The following is an 18,896-nucleotide window of genomic DNA, read 5'->3' on the forward strand; positions in this document are numbered from 1 at the left end:
AATCCGCAGTCAAACTCGCGGTATGACGTAGCCTCCCTTCCCGTTCTTGGAAAAATGTTTTTATAAAACGGGAGAGAGAAAGTAAATAGTTGAAAACGTCATAAAGAAAGCATTGAAGACTGTCAATTGCAAGGAAAATAACTCAACATGCAAAGAGTGCGACAAGGCTTGGGCGGGGGTCGGACTTAGTCATGTACCCCCTATAGTACATATTGAGAATTTTGGCCTTGGCAGACTTGCATATGAAAAAGCCGAAATGTCACAATATGACTCGGCGACACCTAAACGAAAGAATTAACCTAAACTACTTTCAAGACATAAAGATAAAGTGATTTGGGGGTATTCGGGCATACGACCATCGGTAAATAATACCATGGACAATTATGCCCTTGACATTCTCCCCCACCTAAATGATTGACGTCCCCGTCAACTGGCGAAGCTTGAAATCTTCTATCTTCTGCTTCCACGCTTCAAGATCTTCGACACGTTCCCAGCTGGTCTCCTCCACAGGAAGGTTCTTCCACTTTACCAGATACTCGTGGATCCTTCGTGCGGGTCTTCTGCCCCTCCTTACTCGCTCGGCCAGAATTTCTTCAACATCTTTGTCTTCCTTCTGACTAAGGTCGATAATTGGGCGAGTTACGATATTCCGCTGCAGGTCTTCTGTGTCTTGGTGGTACGACTTCAGGTTGCTAACATGAATTACTGGGTAGATTTTCATCCATGTGGGCAACGCTACTCTGTAAGAAGTATTCCCTACCTTTTTCAGCACTTCAACTGGTCCTTCGTACTTCCTGACGAGACATTGGTCTTTGCGTCCTCGAAACCTGACTTGCTCTGGTCGTAGTTTGATGAGTACCTGGTCTCCCGCTCAAAACTCAAGGGGCCGTCGCTTCTTATCTGCCCACTTCTTCATCCGTCTCGATGCTTTTTCTAAGTACGCTCGGGCGATGTCGTTTGTCTGTCTCCACTCCTTCGTGAAATTGAGGGCTTGAGGGTTCTTCCCTGCAAAAGGATGATCAACAAGGTGTGGCAGTACTGGTTGCCTCCCAGAAACAATCTCAAATGGGCTTCTCCCTGTAGATGAACTTGTCTGAGCGTTGAAACAGAATTGGGCTACGTCCAACAGCTGGACCCAATTCTTTTGCCTTGCGTTTACAAAATGGCGCAAGTATTCCTCGAGCATGCTGTTGAATCGCTCAGTCTGGCCGTCAGTTTGGGGATGGTAGCTTGATGATATGTTCAGACTCGTCCCCAAGAAGGAAAATAACTCTGTCCAGAAGGAGCCAATGAATCTACCATCTCTGTCGCTCACTATACTTGTCGGGACTCCCCACAATTTAACAACATGCTTAAAGAACAATTGAGCTGTTGTTTCTGCTGAACACTGCTTGGTGGCGGGGATGAAGGTGGCGTACTTTGAAAAACGATCAATGGTGACTAAAATGGCTTCAAAGTCGCCTACCTTAGAAAGATGGGTGATGAAGTCCATAGAGACACTCTCCCAAGGTCTTGTTGGAACCGGTAGAGGGTCAAGAAGTCCAGCAACCTTCACTTTCTCTACCTTATCTTGTTGGCAGATGAGACACGTCTTAGTGTACTGCATGACATCATCTCTCATATTCGGCCAAAAGTAACCCTTCTTCAACAGGGCGTACGTCCGCTGCCATCCGGGATGGCCAGCCCATAGAGTGTCGTGACATTCGTACAACAATTTCTTCCTTAAGTCCCCTGCTCTTAGAACATATAGTCGATTGCCCTTTGTGACTAACAAGTCTTCCTCGACCCAAAACTGTCGTGTTTTGCCCGCCTTCGCTAAATTCATGACATTCTGAGCGGCATGATCTTTCTGTAGGAACTCTCTCAAGGTGTCTCTGATCGACCCACCAATCTCGCTCCCCTGAAGGTGAGCTAACAGGCATATGGCTGCATGTTCTTGTTTTCGACTTAGGGCATCCGCAGCCTGGTTGCTCGACCCCTTCTTGTGCTCAAATTCGAAGTCGAACTCGGCCAAAAATTCCTGTCATCTTGCTTGTTTCAAAGTCAACTTTGGCTGGGTAAAGAAGTGGCAAGTTGCACTGTTGTCCGTCTTCACTACAAACGACGACCCTAGTAGGTATTGTCTCCAAGCCCTCAAACAATGTACTACTGCGAGCATTTCTTTTTCGGACACAGTATACCTCCTTTCCGCTGCATTCAATTTTCGACTTTCGTATGCGATCGGGTGCCCATTCTGTAGGAGCACACCCCCAACGCATAATCAGACGCATCTATCTCGACTTCGAAAGGTTTGGTCACATCCGCAATCCCTAGAAGTGGCCCCTCCATCAAGGCTTGCTTTAGGCCGTCGAAGGCGGCTTGGCACTCGGGGTCCCAATTCCAGTGAACGTCTTTTTTCAGTAGCTCAGTCAGCGGGCTTGCTCGTTTCGAGAATCCCTCGACAAATCGACGATAGTAATTTGCCAAACCGAGGAAGGAGCGTAACTCTGAGACTGATTTCGGCATTGCCCAGTCGCGTATCGCAGCAATCTTCCCTTCTTCCATTCCAATTCGGCCACACTCTATCACATGGCCCAAGAAGTTTATCCGCTCTTGTGCAAAAGAGCATTTTTCTCTTTTGACGTACAGTTGATTCTCCTTCAATTTCTGAAAAACCTTTTGTAGGTGGTCCTTATGTTCCTCCATGGTCGTACTATAGACCACTATATCATCCAGGTAGACTACTACGAATTTATCGAGATATTCGTGGAAGACCTGGTTCATCAACGTGCAGAAGGTGGCATGGGCATTGGTGAGACCAAATGGCATTACGAGGAATTCGAACGCACCATATCGGGTGACACAGGTTGTCTTCGGTTCATCTCCCTCTGCAATTCTCACTTGGTAGTATCCCGACCGCAAGTCTAACTTTGAAAAATACTTTGCCCCATGTAAGCGGTCGAACAAGTCAGTAATTATGGGAAGTGGATACTTGTTACGGACTGTGAGCTTATTTAGGGCGCGATAATCAATGCACAGTCGTAAACTCCCATCTTTCTTCCTTTGGAAAAGAACTGGGGCCCCATACGGAGCTTTTGCAGGCCTGATAAACCCTGCATTCAGTAGTTCATCTAACTGTTTCCGAAGTTCAGCTAACTCTGGAGGCGCCATACGATAAGCATTCTTCGCAGGCGGTTTTGCCCCTGGCACTAACTCGATCTCATGATCAATCATTCTCCGAGGTGGCAAAGACTTGGGCAAACTATCGGGCATCACATCACGGTATTTCTCTAGCACGCGCATGATCTCCTTAGGGACTGTCTCCCCTGAGTTCTCTGACGATTTGAGTGGGATGGCCATAAATGTTGGTTCGTCTCGAGAGAGACCCTTCTTTAATTGCATGGCCGAGATCATTTTCAATCCATCTGGTTGACGTAGGTCAGTCTGTACAACCGAGGGTGTAGGTCCAGTGATCACCAAGCATTTGGCCAAAGGCATTGGGATTACCTGATGTTCAAGTAGGAACTCCATTCCCAGTACCACATCAAAGTTGTCCATTTTTACTACTACAAAGTCTACGAGGCTACTCCATCCTCCCAATCTTATCATCGTTCGTTTCACTAGTCCGATGATAGGTAGGGCAGTAGAATTCACGGCTTTCATTCTTCCAGCATCCTTCTCCCAGCGGAGATTCAAACGTTTAGCTTCTACTTCTGTTATGAAATTGTGGGTGGCACCGGAGTCAACTATAGTGCTTTTGGTTGGCTTTTGGTTGATCCAGGTGTCAACGTACATTAAGCCCCTTTCCACTGACGTGTTCGTCTCCCCCACCTTTTTCTGGAGAGATGACAGAAATTTCAAGGCCCCCATTCGAGAGTTATCAACTTCTTCTGTCTGATCTACTTCTCTCTCGGTCTGACTTTGTTGATTGTCTGAATCTGAGGTTAAAGATGCCTGGAATGCATTGAAAGCAGTTTTGTTCGGACATTCCCTGGCCATGTGTGGTCCCTTACATATGAAGCAACTAAGAGGACGATTGGACAGATTCTGGTTACTTGATCCTCGCCAGGAGTTTCCAGTATTCGATTGATGGGATCTACGATCTCCATTAAAGCGTCTGTCCCCTCCTATAGTTTTAGGAGAACTTGGGCGGTTGTTCCTACTTCCTCCAGATGAGGAACTTGGATGACGTCTCGTATCTTGAGAGTCGTTAGACAGGTCAAACAGCCGTTCGGCTGCAGCGTACGCGGACGTGAGGTCTTGAACTCTTTGTTCATATAGCTTCGTCTTCGCCCACGGCTTCAATCCTTCGACAAAACAGAAAACTTTGTCTTTCTCGGACATATCGCGTATATCCAACATCAGTCCTGCGAACTGCTTCACATACTCCCGAATACTACCGGTGTGTTTCAGCTCGCGTAACTTCCGTCGAGCCAAGATCTCGACATTTTCAGGGAAAAATTGTGAGCGAAGCTCTCTCTTCAAAGCGTCCCAAGTATCTATTGTGCAACGTCCCTCCTGGATGTCAACAAATCGGGACCTCCACCATAACTTGGCATCCTCAGACAGATGCATCGTCGCCAACGTGACTTTGGCTTCCTCTGTAATCGTGTTTGTGGCTCTGAAGTACTGCTCCAGGTCAAAGATATAGTTTTCTAGGGCCTTCGCGTCTCTTGCCCCACAGAAGGGCTTTGGTTCCGGTATCTTCACTCTACTAACCGGAATGGCTCCCCCAGCGGGAGCTTGATTTGCCATTGCTCGCATTGTGAGGCTCAGTCTCGCATTCACATCTGCGATTTCATTTCTGACGACATCGAGGGTAGCTCGGAAGTCCTCTGACATGCCGTTTATCATCTCTAACAGCGTCTTTTGAGAGCTATCCAGCTCTTGAACACGCTCCTCAATATGGGCAACAGAGCCCGTCGAACTATCTCCACGCTCGTAGTTGACAGTTCTTCCGATGTTTATAGTTGTTTCCAGGGCGTCGACCCTTGTCATCAACTCTTGTATAGGAAACCCTTCGACACGGCCAGCTACCGCATCGATCGTATTAGTTTTCTCGGAAATTTCTTCGAGACGAGACTCCAAGTAGCGGATGGAGTCGGGAACTTCGACTAGGTAGAGCATCTGTTCTTCTAGCTCTACTAGTCGGTCTTTCTGGGCCTTGCCCGATGGATTCGACGATGACATGTTTCGGTCTTATCGTCAATTAGCCAATTTGGCTCTGATACCACTTGTCACAATCGTAACTTCTCGACACGATTGTGCGGCACTTGCTTAGCTCAATCAGCAAGTCAGCCGTTCGAAAATCGGAATCCGCGGTCAAACTCGCGGTATGACGTAGCCTCCCTTCCCGTTCTTGGAAAAATGTTTTTATAAAACGGGAGAGAGAAAGTAAATAGTTGAAAACGTCATAAAGAAAGCATTGAAGACTGTCAATTACAAGGAAAATAACTCAACATGCAAAGAGTGTGACAAGGTTTGGGCGGGGGTCGGACTTAGTCATGTACCCCCTATAGTACATATTGAGAATTTTGGCCTTGGCAGGCTTGCATATGAAAAAGCCGAAATGTCACACTATGACTCGGCGACACCTAAACGAAAGAATTAACCTAAACTACTTTCAAGACATAAAGATAAAGTGATTTGGGGGTATTCGGGCATACGACCATCGGTAAATAATACCATGGAAAATTATGCCCTTGACACGACGCGGCTGGCTGACGGATCGGCTGCGGATCGCGAAGGGTGACGCGGGCTTGGCTTCGGGCGACGGCTGCGAGAGACGGCTGCTCCGGCAGACGCTCGGCGTGCGCGGATCGGCTTGGACGATTCTTCCGACGCGGCTGGAAGCTCGGCGACGGCTCGGGTGGACTGCAGACTCGGCTGCGCTGCTGAACAGAGAGGGGAAGGCTTGGCAGCTCGGGTTCGCGGCGGCGTGTGGCGGCGTGCGGCGGCTAGGGTTTTATTAATAAATCTTTTTTTTCTCCCTTTTTCTCTTTTCTTTTCCCCCCTTTCTTTCTTTGATTTTTCTCTTCTTATTTACGCACGAGTCCCAAGGCTTTTTATAAGACAATATCTCTTTTCTTTTCCTTCAAATAACCCAAACCAACCATCTCCTCTCTCTCTCCAAATCTCACCAAACTCAACCAACCCTCCTTTCAATTAGCAATAACTCACTAAATAATTTCTAAATACTAAAATAGGTAACATAATAGAAAAATACTTAATAATAAAAAAAGTGGAAAACCCAACTTTAATAAACCGGAAAATTCAAAATGATAAGGTTCTCCCAATAAATTTGTCTTTTCCAAGACCATACATAAATATTAATAGTAAGATGAACAAAAACGAGTTTGTTGGGGCGTTACACCCAAACACACGAAGAGGAACCTCAGACACAAGGCGAGTAGAGGGGTAAGACTCCTTAAGACAATCTAAGGGAGTCTGAAGGTGGAGGATACGAGAAGGCATTCTATTGATTAAGTGAGTGGCTGTAAGAATAACATCTCCCCACAGGTATGATGGAAGGGAAGTGGAAAGCATAAGGGAGCGAGCTACTTCCACAAGGTGACGGTTTTTTTGTTCGACCACTCCATTTTGTTGAGGAGTGTAGGCACATGAGGTTTGGTGAGCAATCCCTTTGGAGGTTAGAAATTCACTAAGGTTATGGTTTTGGAATTCCCGACCATTATCACTTCGAAGAATTGCAATTTTTTATGAAATTATGTTTCAATAGTATGATAGAAGTTTTGGAAAATGGATGAAACCTCGGATTTATCTGTTATAAGGTAGACCCAGGTAAGACGGGTATGGTCATCGATGAAAGTTACAAACCACCGCTTTCCCGATGAGGTGGTGACCTTGGAAGGACCCCAAACGTCACTATGGATGAGGGTAGACGGTTGTGTAGGTTTATATGATTGTGAGGGAAAAGAGACCCGATATTGTTTAGCCCGGATACACATATCGCAAGATAGAGAAGATACATCAAGTTTAGAAAAAAGGTGGGGAAATAAATATTGCATATATGTAAAGTTTGGGTGGCCCAGTCGAAAATGCCACAACATACAGTCTTTGTTCAAAAGTGCTAAAGTAAGATGACAGTAAACTAACCCTAGACAAACTACTATAGGAGGTATCATCATCAAGGATGTAAAGTCCCCTTCTATGTCAAGCAGTGCCAATCGTCCTCCTCGAGCTCATGTCCTGAAAATAGACCGATACAGATAAGAAGATAGCTTTACAATACAATTCACGAGTGATCTTGCTTATAGATAACAAATTGTAAGACAGTTTAGGGACATGCAAAACACTCTGGAGAGTAAAACCGTTAGAGGGAACTATTTGTCCTTTGCCAGCGATTAGAGCTAGAGAGCCATCAGCTATTCGAATTTTTCATTACCGGCACACGGGGCATAAGAGATAAAGTGTTTCGAAGAACCTTTCAAGTGATCTATAGCCCTTGAGTCTAAGATCCAGGGATTCTTCCCATCAACGCTAATAAGCCCAAGGGACTGAGGCATACCTGACTGAGCAATGGCACCCAGAGTCGGAGTCTTGGTCTGGCTCGCAGTAGGATCAGTTGATTGAGAGGTGCTGGCAGGGGTAGTCTCACTAATGTATGCACGTCCTGAGTTCTGTTTCTCGTTGGAGGACCGTTTGTTACCTCTTGGGGGACGACTGTGGAGTTTCCAACACTGATCCTTGGTGTGCCATTGTTTCTTGCAGTGCTTACACACAGGAATTGACTTCCCATTATTCTTGTCACTGTCATGATTTGAGGACCGAGCGCTAAAGGCAGCGGAGTCAATGGTAGGGGTAGTAGTACACCCATGGCATTAGTGCGATCCTCTTCCAGGCGGACTTCAAAACAAACTTCCATTAGGGAGGGAAGAGGTCTTTGTCCGAGTATACGACCACAAACAGTATCAAATTTGGGATTAAGTCTTGCAAGGAAGTCATAAACACGATCAACCTCTTCAAGTTTAGCATATTGAGTATCGTCATTTGGTGTGTCCCAAACTGTCTCTCTGCACAAATCCATCTCTTTCCAGAGGAGAGAGAGCTTGTTAAAATAGGTAGTCACGTTCAGAGTCCCTTGTTTGCAATTATGGACCTGTTTTCGCAGTGTATACAACCGAGAGGCATTCTGTCGTTTCGAGTAAAGGATTTGAGTTGTATCCCACAAATCTTTTGCTGTGGCAGCAGATAGTAGAGGCTTGTCGATCTGTGGTTCTATACTATTAATCAACATGGACCGAATAAGTGAGTCCTCCCCTTTCCAAAGTTGTTCCAAGGCGTCTCCTGGTAGAGGACGTACAGTCCCTCCAGTTAAGAAGTCGAACTGGTGGCGACCTTCGAGGAACATCTTTATTGATTGGGACCAAGAAAAATAATTTTGCCCATTTAATTTTTCACCTGAAAAATTCTCTGTAGACGAACCCAAAGAGCCAGTTATATAATTTGACAGTAAATTAGGGAACGAAGTTATCGGGTTCTTGGAATACATCGGTAACTCGGTTGGTTTGAAATGCATCAAAGACTCACCCGCTTCAATGTTCGATCTGTTTTGAGGTTGATTAATTCCGTTACCAGAAAACAACGGTTGCTGTAAAGAGTCAACGTACAGCGGATGCTTACTGTACAGATTTGAAAGATTTACGGTTGAGGGTTGCTGTCCGGAGCTCATAGGCGGCGCGTGAGGATGCGAATGGCCGGAAGGGCTTGACGGTTGGACATCCGACGGTGCGTAAAAGGGAATGGGCTGGGCGGTGAGATGAAACGGCCCATGCGCTGGAGAGAAGCGGCGCGTGAAGCATCTTCTGGTCAGACGGTGGCTCGTACGACTGCGAAACCACTCCCGTTGGGTAGATCGACGGTTTCTGTAGGTTCTGAAGCAGTTTCTCCATGGCGGCAGCGACGACAGTGACGGGTTCAATTTCGATCTGGGTTTCTCCTAGGGTTTTGTTATTGCTTTGCTCTGATACCATATTGAAAGCAATTAACAACAACCCGAGACTTACGTGGAAACCAGAGAACCGGGAGAAAAACCACGATACTTTAGTTTTTATTATTTTTCTTATGAATACAATTGGTACAAATAGAGAAAATAAATATAGTACAATAGGAGTAAGAAAGGAAAAGATCTAGGAAATATTTAGGAAATAAAATCTTATATATTATTCTTTCCAAAAATACTCTAAGGACAAAGCCCTACTAATTCTAACAGTAGGCTTTAAGGTTTTATTTGTGAAGATTATGATTTCATATTTAAGTTAATGAAAGTGTTTTACATTCCTACATCATGAAGTTGCATCCTTTATCTTTTTAAACATGTGTAGCCATATACTGCTTTTACTTTAAGTTTAAACTGTAACAATCTATTCTTTCAGTGCATATCATACTTACGGTTGCTGAACATCATAGTGCCATTGTTCCTTGGCAACTTATAGCTGAAAGGACCGGTGTTGTTCTGAAGTTTGTAAGTTTAGGTGAACATAATGTCCCAAACTTACTAGAGTTAAAGGAAATGTTTTCAACAAAAACAAAGCTTGTGGTTACCTATCATGTCTCAAAATGTACTGGGTACACCATTCTATTTGATATTTAGCATTTTTTTAAATCTATTTCCTTTTTACACCATTCAATTTATAAACATTACTCAAATAAAACAAGTAGTAGGTGAATATTTCAAACTGAAGTGTTATCATATTACTTCAGTTATCACACTTCTAGTGGAAAGGTTTGCAGCTGAATAAAAATAATAAAGTCAAATGAATGAAGAATGAAAAGAACTGTCAGACATTTTTCCTTCTCTTGATCTGTGTCTAGTTACTCTTGATATCTTTCTAATAATAACTCTATGCAAATAGTGGAATTCAGTATGATTTGATTTTTTTCTCTGCAACTTATGTTCTTCCAATTGAAGAAATAGTTGGCTTAGCACATCATTTTGGGGAAAAAGTGCTTGTAGATGCGTGCTAGAGTGTTCTACATATAGTTGTCGACATCTAGGCACTTGATGCTGACTTTCTTGTTGCTTCTTCTCACAAGGTTAGGTTGTTTTCTTATTAATTAAATGGCAAGCCTTACATTTGGGCATATGAAGATAAGGAATAAACGTGCTTAAGATGTGTGGGCCTACAGGCATTGGATTCTTGTAGATTGATCTATTGTTTGCAATGCCTCCATTCTTAGGTATGTCCTTTGAGAAGATAAGTTATGAAATTAAAATTGCATCAGTTCGTTTTTAGGAAGTCAGTATCTAATTTTCATATTTGGTCCTACATGGCTCTAGATGGTGGAGATTTCTTGACCATTCCACATTTGCACAACCTCGTTCCAGGTTAGTGGACTCCATGGTTGCAATTTTGTCCTTTTCTTTTTACTTTAAAATGAAATTTTTCTCAATGTATTTATTTTATATGATGTGGAAAAATTAAAACGTTCAATATATAGGGCTCAAGAATTGCAAGAGACCTAAATAACTGTCGTTTAGCATTATTTGTTTGCTCATTTGTTCTCGTAATAATTGACACTTGATAAATAATCTTTTTGAAGTCATTATGAGATTTAAATAGATGACTTCTTGAATGGTGCTAACATTTTGTGATGTCTATTTTATTCGAACTATTCATTAATTGATGCCTTTTTACATATCCTTTCATCTCTTCTATGTATTCTCTTCCTACCCAAATGCCTTCTGATATTTGCATTAAGAAGTCTTTTTGGTGGACAATATTGTCCTTAATTCTACTAATTACTCATATCCCCCTTCGTTAGATTTGAAGCTGGGACGCCTACAATTGGAGAAGCAATTGGTTTGGGGAGCTGCTATTGATTATTTATCTAGGATCGAAATGCAAAAAATTCATAGTTACGAAGTGAGTTGATTGAAATTTGGTATATACCCTTTGTTTGAGAATTTTTGGGCGGTGAAAAATGCGTGAAGCAACTAAATCAGGGTATCAACTAAATAAATACCTTCATAGTAAGTTAGTAATAGAATTTTTTTTCTTTAATCAAGGAATTTATGTATTATTTTTCTATCAACTAGGTTACCTGGAACACTGAAAATTCAGAATGATATGATAAATATGTTTACTAGTTTTAAGACTTTAGTCTAACGACGAGGAGGTGTTGTATGCTAACAGGAAGAATTGGCGAATTATCTATATGAAAACCTTCGTGCATTCCCTAACATTCGAATATATGGCCCAGCTCAATTTAGACTTTAGTGTATTTATAAATTATTTAATTAAGCAACGGTTTCATGGACTACATTTTTTCTACATAATTATCGATGTATACATTGTTGACACTTACCTGCCTTTGTTTTTTTTCAATACAAAGTCTCAAATTCCCTGGGATCAAAATTATAGTGACTCGTTGAACTAGTATATGAGATTTTAATTATTGCTTAATTAGCCATGTTATTTGGCAATTGCTAAGAGACATCCATAAACATAAGCAATATTTGATGGTTGAACAAATAGGTTAGATAGATGAAGTATTGATACATAAAATCATGTAGCTATAAATTTTATTGTTATTATTATTGGTTGGCCTAATAGTGTTAACATTAATGTGTTATTAAATATTTTGAAAAAAAAGTGAAAAAAAGAGACTAAACTAATAATCTACCCTATTATATATGGGTGTGTTCATAGTTTGTTGGAGCTTGTGTTTTCTAGAATAGAATCAGACCAAAATCGAAAATCAAATTACATTATGTGGTTTGGTTTGACTTCACAGTTTGCCTTTTATCAACATATGTTTTTTTTTATATATATTTTTTAAATTCCTGAAAGTGATCGTGGCTATGAGAGAGTGAGAGTGGCATGGCATGGCGGTAGCGGTAAGAGTGAGAGATGTTGGAGTGGAGACAACCAGATTTAAGAGACTGAAAGTGGTGTGACCGTCGGAGGTGAGGTGAGGTATGAGGGAGGGAGGTGATCATCGAAAAAGTTAGATGGAGAGAAAAAGAAAACATAAAGTTAAGTTGAATAAAATTGAATAGATAAAGGTAACAATATAGATTTATATTTTGTCATACCTAATAAAATCTTTAAAAATTGGTTGGTAATAAAAAAGGTTTGTCTTTGATTATTTGTGAAATTACCCTTCCCCTTCCACGAAAACTCTCTCCATCTCTCTAATTTGCTACCCACTCCTCCGATTTGCCATTTGAGTTCGTCGAGTTCCTCTTCTTCATGTGAATTCGTAGCTATGGATGCTCTTCTTCCTTCTTTTCTTTTTTCGAACATCACCTTCTTCCATCATATATCCCAACCTTGGTTATGTTCGTTGGAAAATATTTATTTGACGAAACTAGCTGGTCATACATAGCTTGAAGAACAAAGAAAGGAAGTTGGTTCTGAAGCATTATTATTATTATTATGCATGTCCCTAATTATTTCTCGTTCTATAGATTCATAATAGCAAGAATAGACATTCTTTTGAATTATTGGAAAATGATATGGGGAATTAAATAGTCATATACATAATCTGATATTGTAAAATCAATAAAACATCAGTTTGAGTACAAGAATCCTAGAATTTCTACCGAATGCTAAAGATATATCCATAGCCCCAGCAAGCATGATAAGAAATCAAAAGCTTGATCATACATTGAAGTTCTTAACAACTCTTAGTTAATGAAATATATACATCTAACAATCTGTCATTTTGATGCTCACTTTCTGACAACTATACCATGTTAAACTTTGGACCATTTGATTAGTTAATAGATAACATTATTTTTTTTTTAACAAAAATCATTAATCTTACAATACAGCTTAAGAACTTTCTTGAAAAAGTTAGAGAAGAGGTTATATAAAAGAGAGTTACAGCTTTTATTTTTGGGTAAAAAGAGTAGGCAGGAGGTTGAAAAATGAGAAATGGGTAAAGAAGAGTTTATTGTGTTCTGTCAAAATTTGTTGGTCCAGAGGGTGGGGGTTAATTTGTTTCTTGGTTAAAGGAGATTACCAAATATTGAAAAGGAAAAACAAATAAATAAAATTTTGAAAATTTTATACATTAGATAATTAAGTGTGATTGAGAATCTACGTCAGCAAGCAGCCGCTATGGGTGGACCTTCTTTGTATTCCAACTTCGAGCCATTTCCACAATGCCTTGAACGCTCACATTTTTGCGACATAGATAGCTATTTAAAAAAGGGAGCTTAAGCGCTCTTTTACAATTTTTAAGCAATGCTTAGATATATCCAATAAAGGTACTATAAATAATTTATGAATCTCTTGCTATCCTAGTATTAGAAATTTCTTCACGATTCTATTGAATCTAATTTTAATTTTGCAACTATTTCCAAAGTAAACAATAATAACAATATTGTAACGTTTCAAAAGAATTTAGGTTTCTTTATTTATTTTTTTTTTATAGAAATGACTATGTACTTTTTTATATTTTCCCCATAAATATTAAACTAAAGTCATGAAATATGATAAGACTCAATTGTGATCAAATTATATGGTGGAAACTTATAACTAATTACGGAATACTTAAATAGGGAGAATTAAGAAATAAGAATGAGTTGTGATTTATTGTAATTTGTAGTTAAATAGATAAATGGTTGAATTTCGGGCACTAAAACGAAACATCGAATCGGCGCTCGATAGGACACATTTCCACACCTTTTGTTTTTTTCTCCACGTGGCTATAAAAATACAAAATAAATCATTTATGGAAAAAACATAGTTTGATGAAAAGTTCTGAAGAAATTATTTTAAATAACAGAATTTATTTTTTAAAATATTTATAAATAAAATATTTTAATGACATATAGTTATTTATGTTTAATAAGAAACCTCTCCGAGATAAATTTTTTTATACTTGATAGAAAAATATTTTATCTGTTTTATTATTTTTATTAATATAAAAATAGAGTTGTTTTAAAAATTAGAGTCGTTTTTAAATATATTAAATTTTTAGATTCTATTAAATAATGTCTATTAGTAAAATAGTATCACTATTTATAATAGTTTGTCTAAAAACTATTTAAAAAAACAAGTGCATTAAGTATTCTTTTGCAAAAAATGTGTATGCACGTATACATTCTTTTAACTTTAATTATATATTATTTTTTTAATTCAAAATCTCCAATAACTTAGTTAAAAATTAAAAGGTTTCATTTCATTTCATTTCAAATTTCAAAAAACAACTTCCCTTCGCAGCTTCTCTCTCATTTCTAAATTTCTTCATCTTTCTTCTCAACGGCAACTATCTCCCTCCTCTTCCCCCCCTCTCCGCCTCCCCTTCTCTCTCGATCTCTTGTCTCCTTCGTCTTCCTCAGAATCTTCACTCTTCCTTTCTCTCAATTTCTATTCTCTAAAATGAAGCATCCACCCAAGAAACCCTATCTTGCTAAATACCCATCTCGCCGATCCACTGCCATTTTCTATTCCATGCGCTAACGGCGCCGGAATCAAGGGCGGAAGACCCCTCGGAAGCCTATGTCGTCTTCCAAAGAAAATGCTTCACCGTCAGATCCCAAATTCCCAACTCCATGGTTCCCGATTCCAAACCCTCGCCGACTAAGTTGAAGAGCCTGCTCCATCTTCTAACCCACTTAAGCGGAAGCTCAGTATGGAGACCGTTCCTGAGAATTCCATCCCTGGGTTGTCTGATTCTGTTGTTAAGGTAGTTTACGTGGTGTGATTATGGATGTTTTGGTATATTTTTTTCTTAATTTGTGTGGTGAAATGATATTTTCCTGTAATATGAAAAATTAATTTGGTCTTATGTTGAATCATCTCACAGATTAGAGAAGATGTAAAATCTGGTGTAGAAAATTTAACAGAGGAGTGTGTATCCACAATGGCAGCCGTTACTCGGCTTCTAATGAAGGTTTTTATCTTCCTCGTGCTAATATGCGCACCTGAGTGCACCCCTATCCCTGCAACCGTGTACTAAAAAAAAGTTGCAGTTGTCCAAAATGTCTATATATAATTTGTATGCCATCCTTTATATTTTTAATTTTGTAATTTCGTAGATTGGTTGAACTGACTTCAGTATGCGGTTGAAATCATAAACTCAAGATTAATCATCAAGTTTTGGACCTTGTTAAGTGAAATTAGTTCTATTACTAAAGCATGAAAAAAGATAAACTTTAATAAAGATTAGAAAATGTTCGACACTTTATAGTCTTGATTTGTGTCAAAGACTACTTAAAGCATGAAGTCTCTCATCATGATATTGTGAAAAATTGCATGCCTTTAGTAGTTCATGGTCTCCACTGTTCTTCCTTTTCATGGTTAACCTTTTAAAATGAATTGAATACAATTTTAAACACCATCTTTATAATCTCAGAATAATTATGCAGGGTTTATCAGAATAATATGTTTGTTTCTTCAGATATACTTAATATTTCATTGATTGCTCATTCATTTTGGTTTCCATTTTTAGTCGATTATGGTGGCTCACTTTGGAAACTTGTTACATAGCTACTGCCAAAAGCTTTAAATTGCCTTCCGGATGCACCTCAAAATCAGCTTCATTCTTTGTGTTTTCTAATTTCTAGCTCACTCAATTCAGCCATGGAAGTACGGAGGTAAGTAAAGTTCCCTTTTGGAATTCAAGTTCTTCTGTACTTCTTGTTGGAGTTTGAGAGGCATTTTTGTTGTTGTTCTTCTTCTTGCATAACTGTGGTTGTGGAATTTGGGTTTTAGGTAGTGAAAGAACTTGTATTATAGTTTTCTGTGGTAAAAGGAATTGGACCCACTTGCCATATGTTCACTCAATTTGATTTTTTACTGTAAGTTGAGTCAGTTGTGGTCATTTTGAAGGGGTTCAACTGCATCTGGGAAGTTGGGAAGGAGTCAAAAGGGATTTTTTAAGCCAAAACTGACTTCTCTCACTTTGCCAGAATTGACTTCTCTCACTTTCTTTCTCTGCACTTCTAACTTCCAAAGTTTTTGTGATTGTTAGTAGTTTCATCAAGTATTTGTGTTTGCTACTTGGTTATGCTTCATAATTGCTTTAGATTCACAAAAATACTATAACCTGTAGCCCTGTAATTCTATCCATTTCAGGAGTTTGTGATCTTTTTGTGTGTAGGAACTAACACAAATTGAATATTTAAAAAGTGAAAAGAAGTTGGGTTTGTAGAAAATAAGTGCCATTTGGTTGAGAAGACTACTTTGGAAGATGGTTTTATTTTAACTATGACTGCATTTGCTAGTTTGTTTTTTGGTACTTCATTCACCATCCATTTTCTCTCCATGGTTGAGTTTCTCCCCTCATTTATTTTTTATAACATTCATTAGATCACTCTTTAAATCATTCAATTACAAAGGAAAGGCTACTTCAATTCATCATCAGTAAACTATTTTTTTCCTTTAGTAACAATCACTCACATCATTGTCATTTCTCTATGTATTGTCTATAGACCAGGGCGATTTCTAGTTCTCTTCTAAGATTAAATAATTACCAGCTAATCATTTAGGAAGTATTGCAGTTAAATGGTTGTTGGGTTGTCAACTATACTATTTTTTATCTGTTTTCTGTGTGCGGTTGAAATTCTTCTGATGTCCCCCATCTCCTGTGATTCTTTTCTTCAAAATCAAATAGTAGAAGTATCTGTTGGTTCATTTGTTCCACTTGCTTTGTCCCCTGTCCAGGAGTAAACCTTCGTATATTGGAGAAACATGCTCACTGAGAACATTGAGATCAATTTCAACAAGCTTTACTACTAGTTTTGATAGGCTTACGAGTTTTGGAAACATAAGATTTGATTGAGAAGTTAGGAGTAAAGGTTTGGGATATCTTAAATGTTTGGGTGATAGAAACCCGGTATTTCTTCATTTGTGGAATGAAATACTTGTCATGTTGTGTGTGATTGCTACCTTGTTGGATCCTTTGTTCTGTTACACCTTGTTGGTTGATTAAGGCAAAAGATGTGTTGGATTTGACAACAAGATGAGAATAGTAGTTGTAATTGTTAGCTCAATCATAGACTTCCTCTACATAATTCTTATAGTCTGTCATTTTCATTTTAGATATTCCAAATTTTATAATGCAAAACCTGATGAAGCCGATGATGGTGTTTGCACAAGAGCTTGGAGATTCTTTTTATCTTACTTCACAATTGACGTTCTTTCAGTTCTTCCACTCCCCCAGGTATGAAACTTCAGCCTTTTGCTCGCTTAGATTCTATCAATCTTATTGTCAAATTTGTCCATTCCATTTGTAACCAAGGATTCATTTGTAGGACAAGAAAGATAATCATCATTTAGAATATATATGTGAGAGTGCACACACAAAAACAACTAATTATTCAAGCAGAAACATAAAAGCATAATTTACGGAGCATACTGTCCTAAGTTAAGTTTGTGCTATAACAAGATATCCACTCTTGATGTTAAAACACAAAGTCGTATTGTCTAATCCCTTTAGTAATCTACAAGAACTCCAAAGAAATAAGCTCTGGGTCATTATCAATTTTGTTTTCCATCCTAAAATATTCAATTATTCTCCTCTTTGGGAAATTATTGGAGGATGACCATGATTGAGATCTCAAATCTTTACACCAACAGCTGTTTGAATGTCTTTTCTATCTTTTCTTTCTTCTTACCTGGGAGGGGTTAAAAATTTTCATTTCTTGTGCATTATTAGCCATGCAGGGTTTACAGAAAGATTTGAACTTTTCATTTGTGGTCGTGAGCTGGCCAATGCATTTTTCGAATTGATCGATCGTATTTATCAGGTAAGAGGTGATTATATCAATCATTAATGTTAGAAGGGTGCACAGATGATGAAACTTTTTAGCCAATTTCATGGCATTTGAAAGAGAGAAAGTACATTAGTATTGAACTCAAGTTAAACTGGATAGTCTATCACCTTTTGGAAGATAACTTTCCTGTACTTTGTTCCATCTTGTATAGACCCTTTCAGTCGAAAGGTTACCAAAGGAATCGTTTTTGTTATGTGTTATGTGCTTAACTCCATAACAATGTGCGTCCAAGCTCTACATGAGCATTCTATTTTTCTTGCTTGGTATACTTGTGCATTATTGGTTTATGTGCCATGTCAAGAAATAATAGTTTCTATTGGAACGTTTTAGTGTTTCGGTTCCATGATAATTGGAATGGTTGTAATGATCTTTTTCTTTTAAAACAAACAAAATTGGCACAGAGGATGATTAGAAGACCAGATCAGGCAACACAATGAGAAGCATGGCTCAGCTGTTTCTTATGTATCTCGTTTCTTATGTAATGACTCTTTGGACTTCAATTGCCAAAAAGATGAGGATGATTCTTATGAAGTGACACTTGATGATGATTTTCTTACTGCTTTGGAATATGGAATGCCACCAGCTTCTGGACTGGTATGCTTGTCTTTTCTGTCTGTCCACTTTTATGCATCTCGTTTCGGATGGGATCCTTAATGCACCGCTAGTGAAACTCTAGATCATTCCATTCTTTTGACATAATAAAATCACAGAAAAAGTAGATTAGAGAGTGGCCAATGAAAGTATCTTGAATAGATATTTCATAGCTGCTATGAAGTTTTTCCACATGCAAACATTTAAAAACCAGCTGCTGAAGTCTCCCATGTGAAAGCAACTAAACAAGTAGTCTAAAATTTTGAAGTGCATACAAATTAACGAATCTGGGATGATATTTGATCTATAATTAAATTGTGGAACGTATGATGGATGTTTCGTTGTACTTGGATGTTTAGTATCCCTTTTCCTCGCTGTAATAGATGGAAGAATTTAACTTTCAAGGAATTGGAATTGATAGATTATATGTAGACCCCAAGATCGTAGCCTTTTTATTTATTTAGGGTGATGGTATTATTCTGATGCATGTGAAAAATACTCGTGTGTAGGCGGTGGTTTTAGTTCTCATTCCAAGCTTAAGAGGATATGGATTTAGATACCCATCAATTGATGA

At 39.1% G+C, this 18,896-nt stretch overlaps 2 protein-coding genes across 4 annotated transcripts; one reads left to right on the forward strand and one right to left on the reverse strand.

Annotated features, from left to right (window-relative positions):
- Positions 1-896: 896 nt before the first annotated feature.
- On the reverse strand, positions 897-3,524 carry LOC127148984 (uncharacterized). Its single transcript, XM_051083420.1, has 3 exons — positions 2,656-3,524; positions 1,773-2,020; positions 897-1,005 (listed from the first exon to the last, which is right to left on the reverse strand). The coding sequence occupies exons 1-3, from the start codon at positions 3,508-3,510 to the stop codon at positions 897-899; spliced, it is 1,212 nt and encodes a 403-aa protein (XP_050939377.1). The 5' UTR covers positions 3,511-3,524.
- A 10,611-nt stretch (positions 3,525-14,135) lies between these two features.
- Positions 14,136-18,300, forward strand: LOC127148888 (uncharacterized). 3 transcript variants are annotated; one of them, XR_007820097.1, is made up of 6 exons: positions 14,136-14,640; positions 14,761-14,847; positions 15,444-15,550; positions 16,998-17,118; positions 17,614-17,704; positions 18,133-18,300. XR_007820097.1 is itself a non-coding variant. In XM_051083302.1 (6 exons), exons 1-5 carry the CDS (start codon positions 14,587-14,589, stop codon positions 17,685-17,687), a joined length of 435 nt encoding a protein of 144 aa, XP_050939259.1. In that variant the 5' UTR covers positions 14,136-14,586; the 3' UTR covers positions 17,688-17,704; positions 18,133-18,300. The 3 variants fall into 3 exon arrangements, 2 of the variants coding, with proteins under 2 accessions (XP_050939259.1, XP_050939260.1); XM_051083302.1 differs by having other exon boundaries at positions 17,622-17,704; XM_051083303.1 differs by lacking the exons at positions 16,998-17,118; positions 17,614-17,704; positions 18,133-18,300 and adding an exon at positions 16,620-16,990.
- The last annotated feature ends 596 nt before the right edge of the window (positions 18,301-18,896 follow it).

The sequence above is a fragment of the Cucumis melo genome, chromosome 4 (genome assembly GCF_025177605.1).
Source record: "Cucumis melo cultivar AY chromosome 4, USDA_Cmelo_AY_1.0, whole genome shotgun sequence".
Taxonomy (NCBI): Eukaryota; Viridiplantae; Streptophyta; class Magnoliopsida; order Cucurbitales; family Cucurbitaceae; genus Cucumis; species Cucumis melo.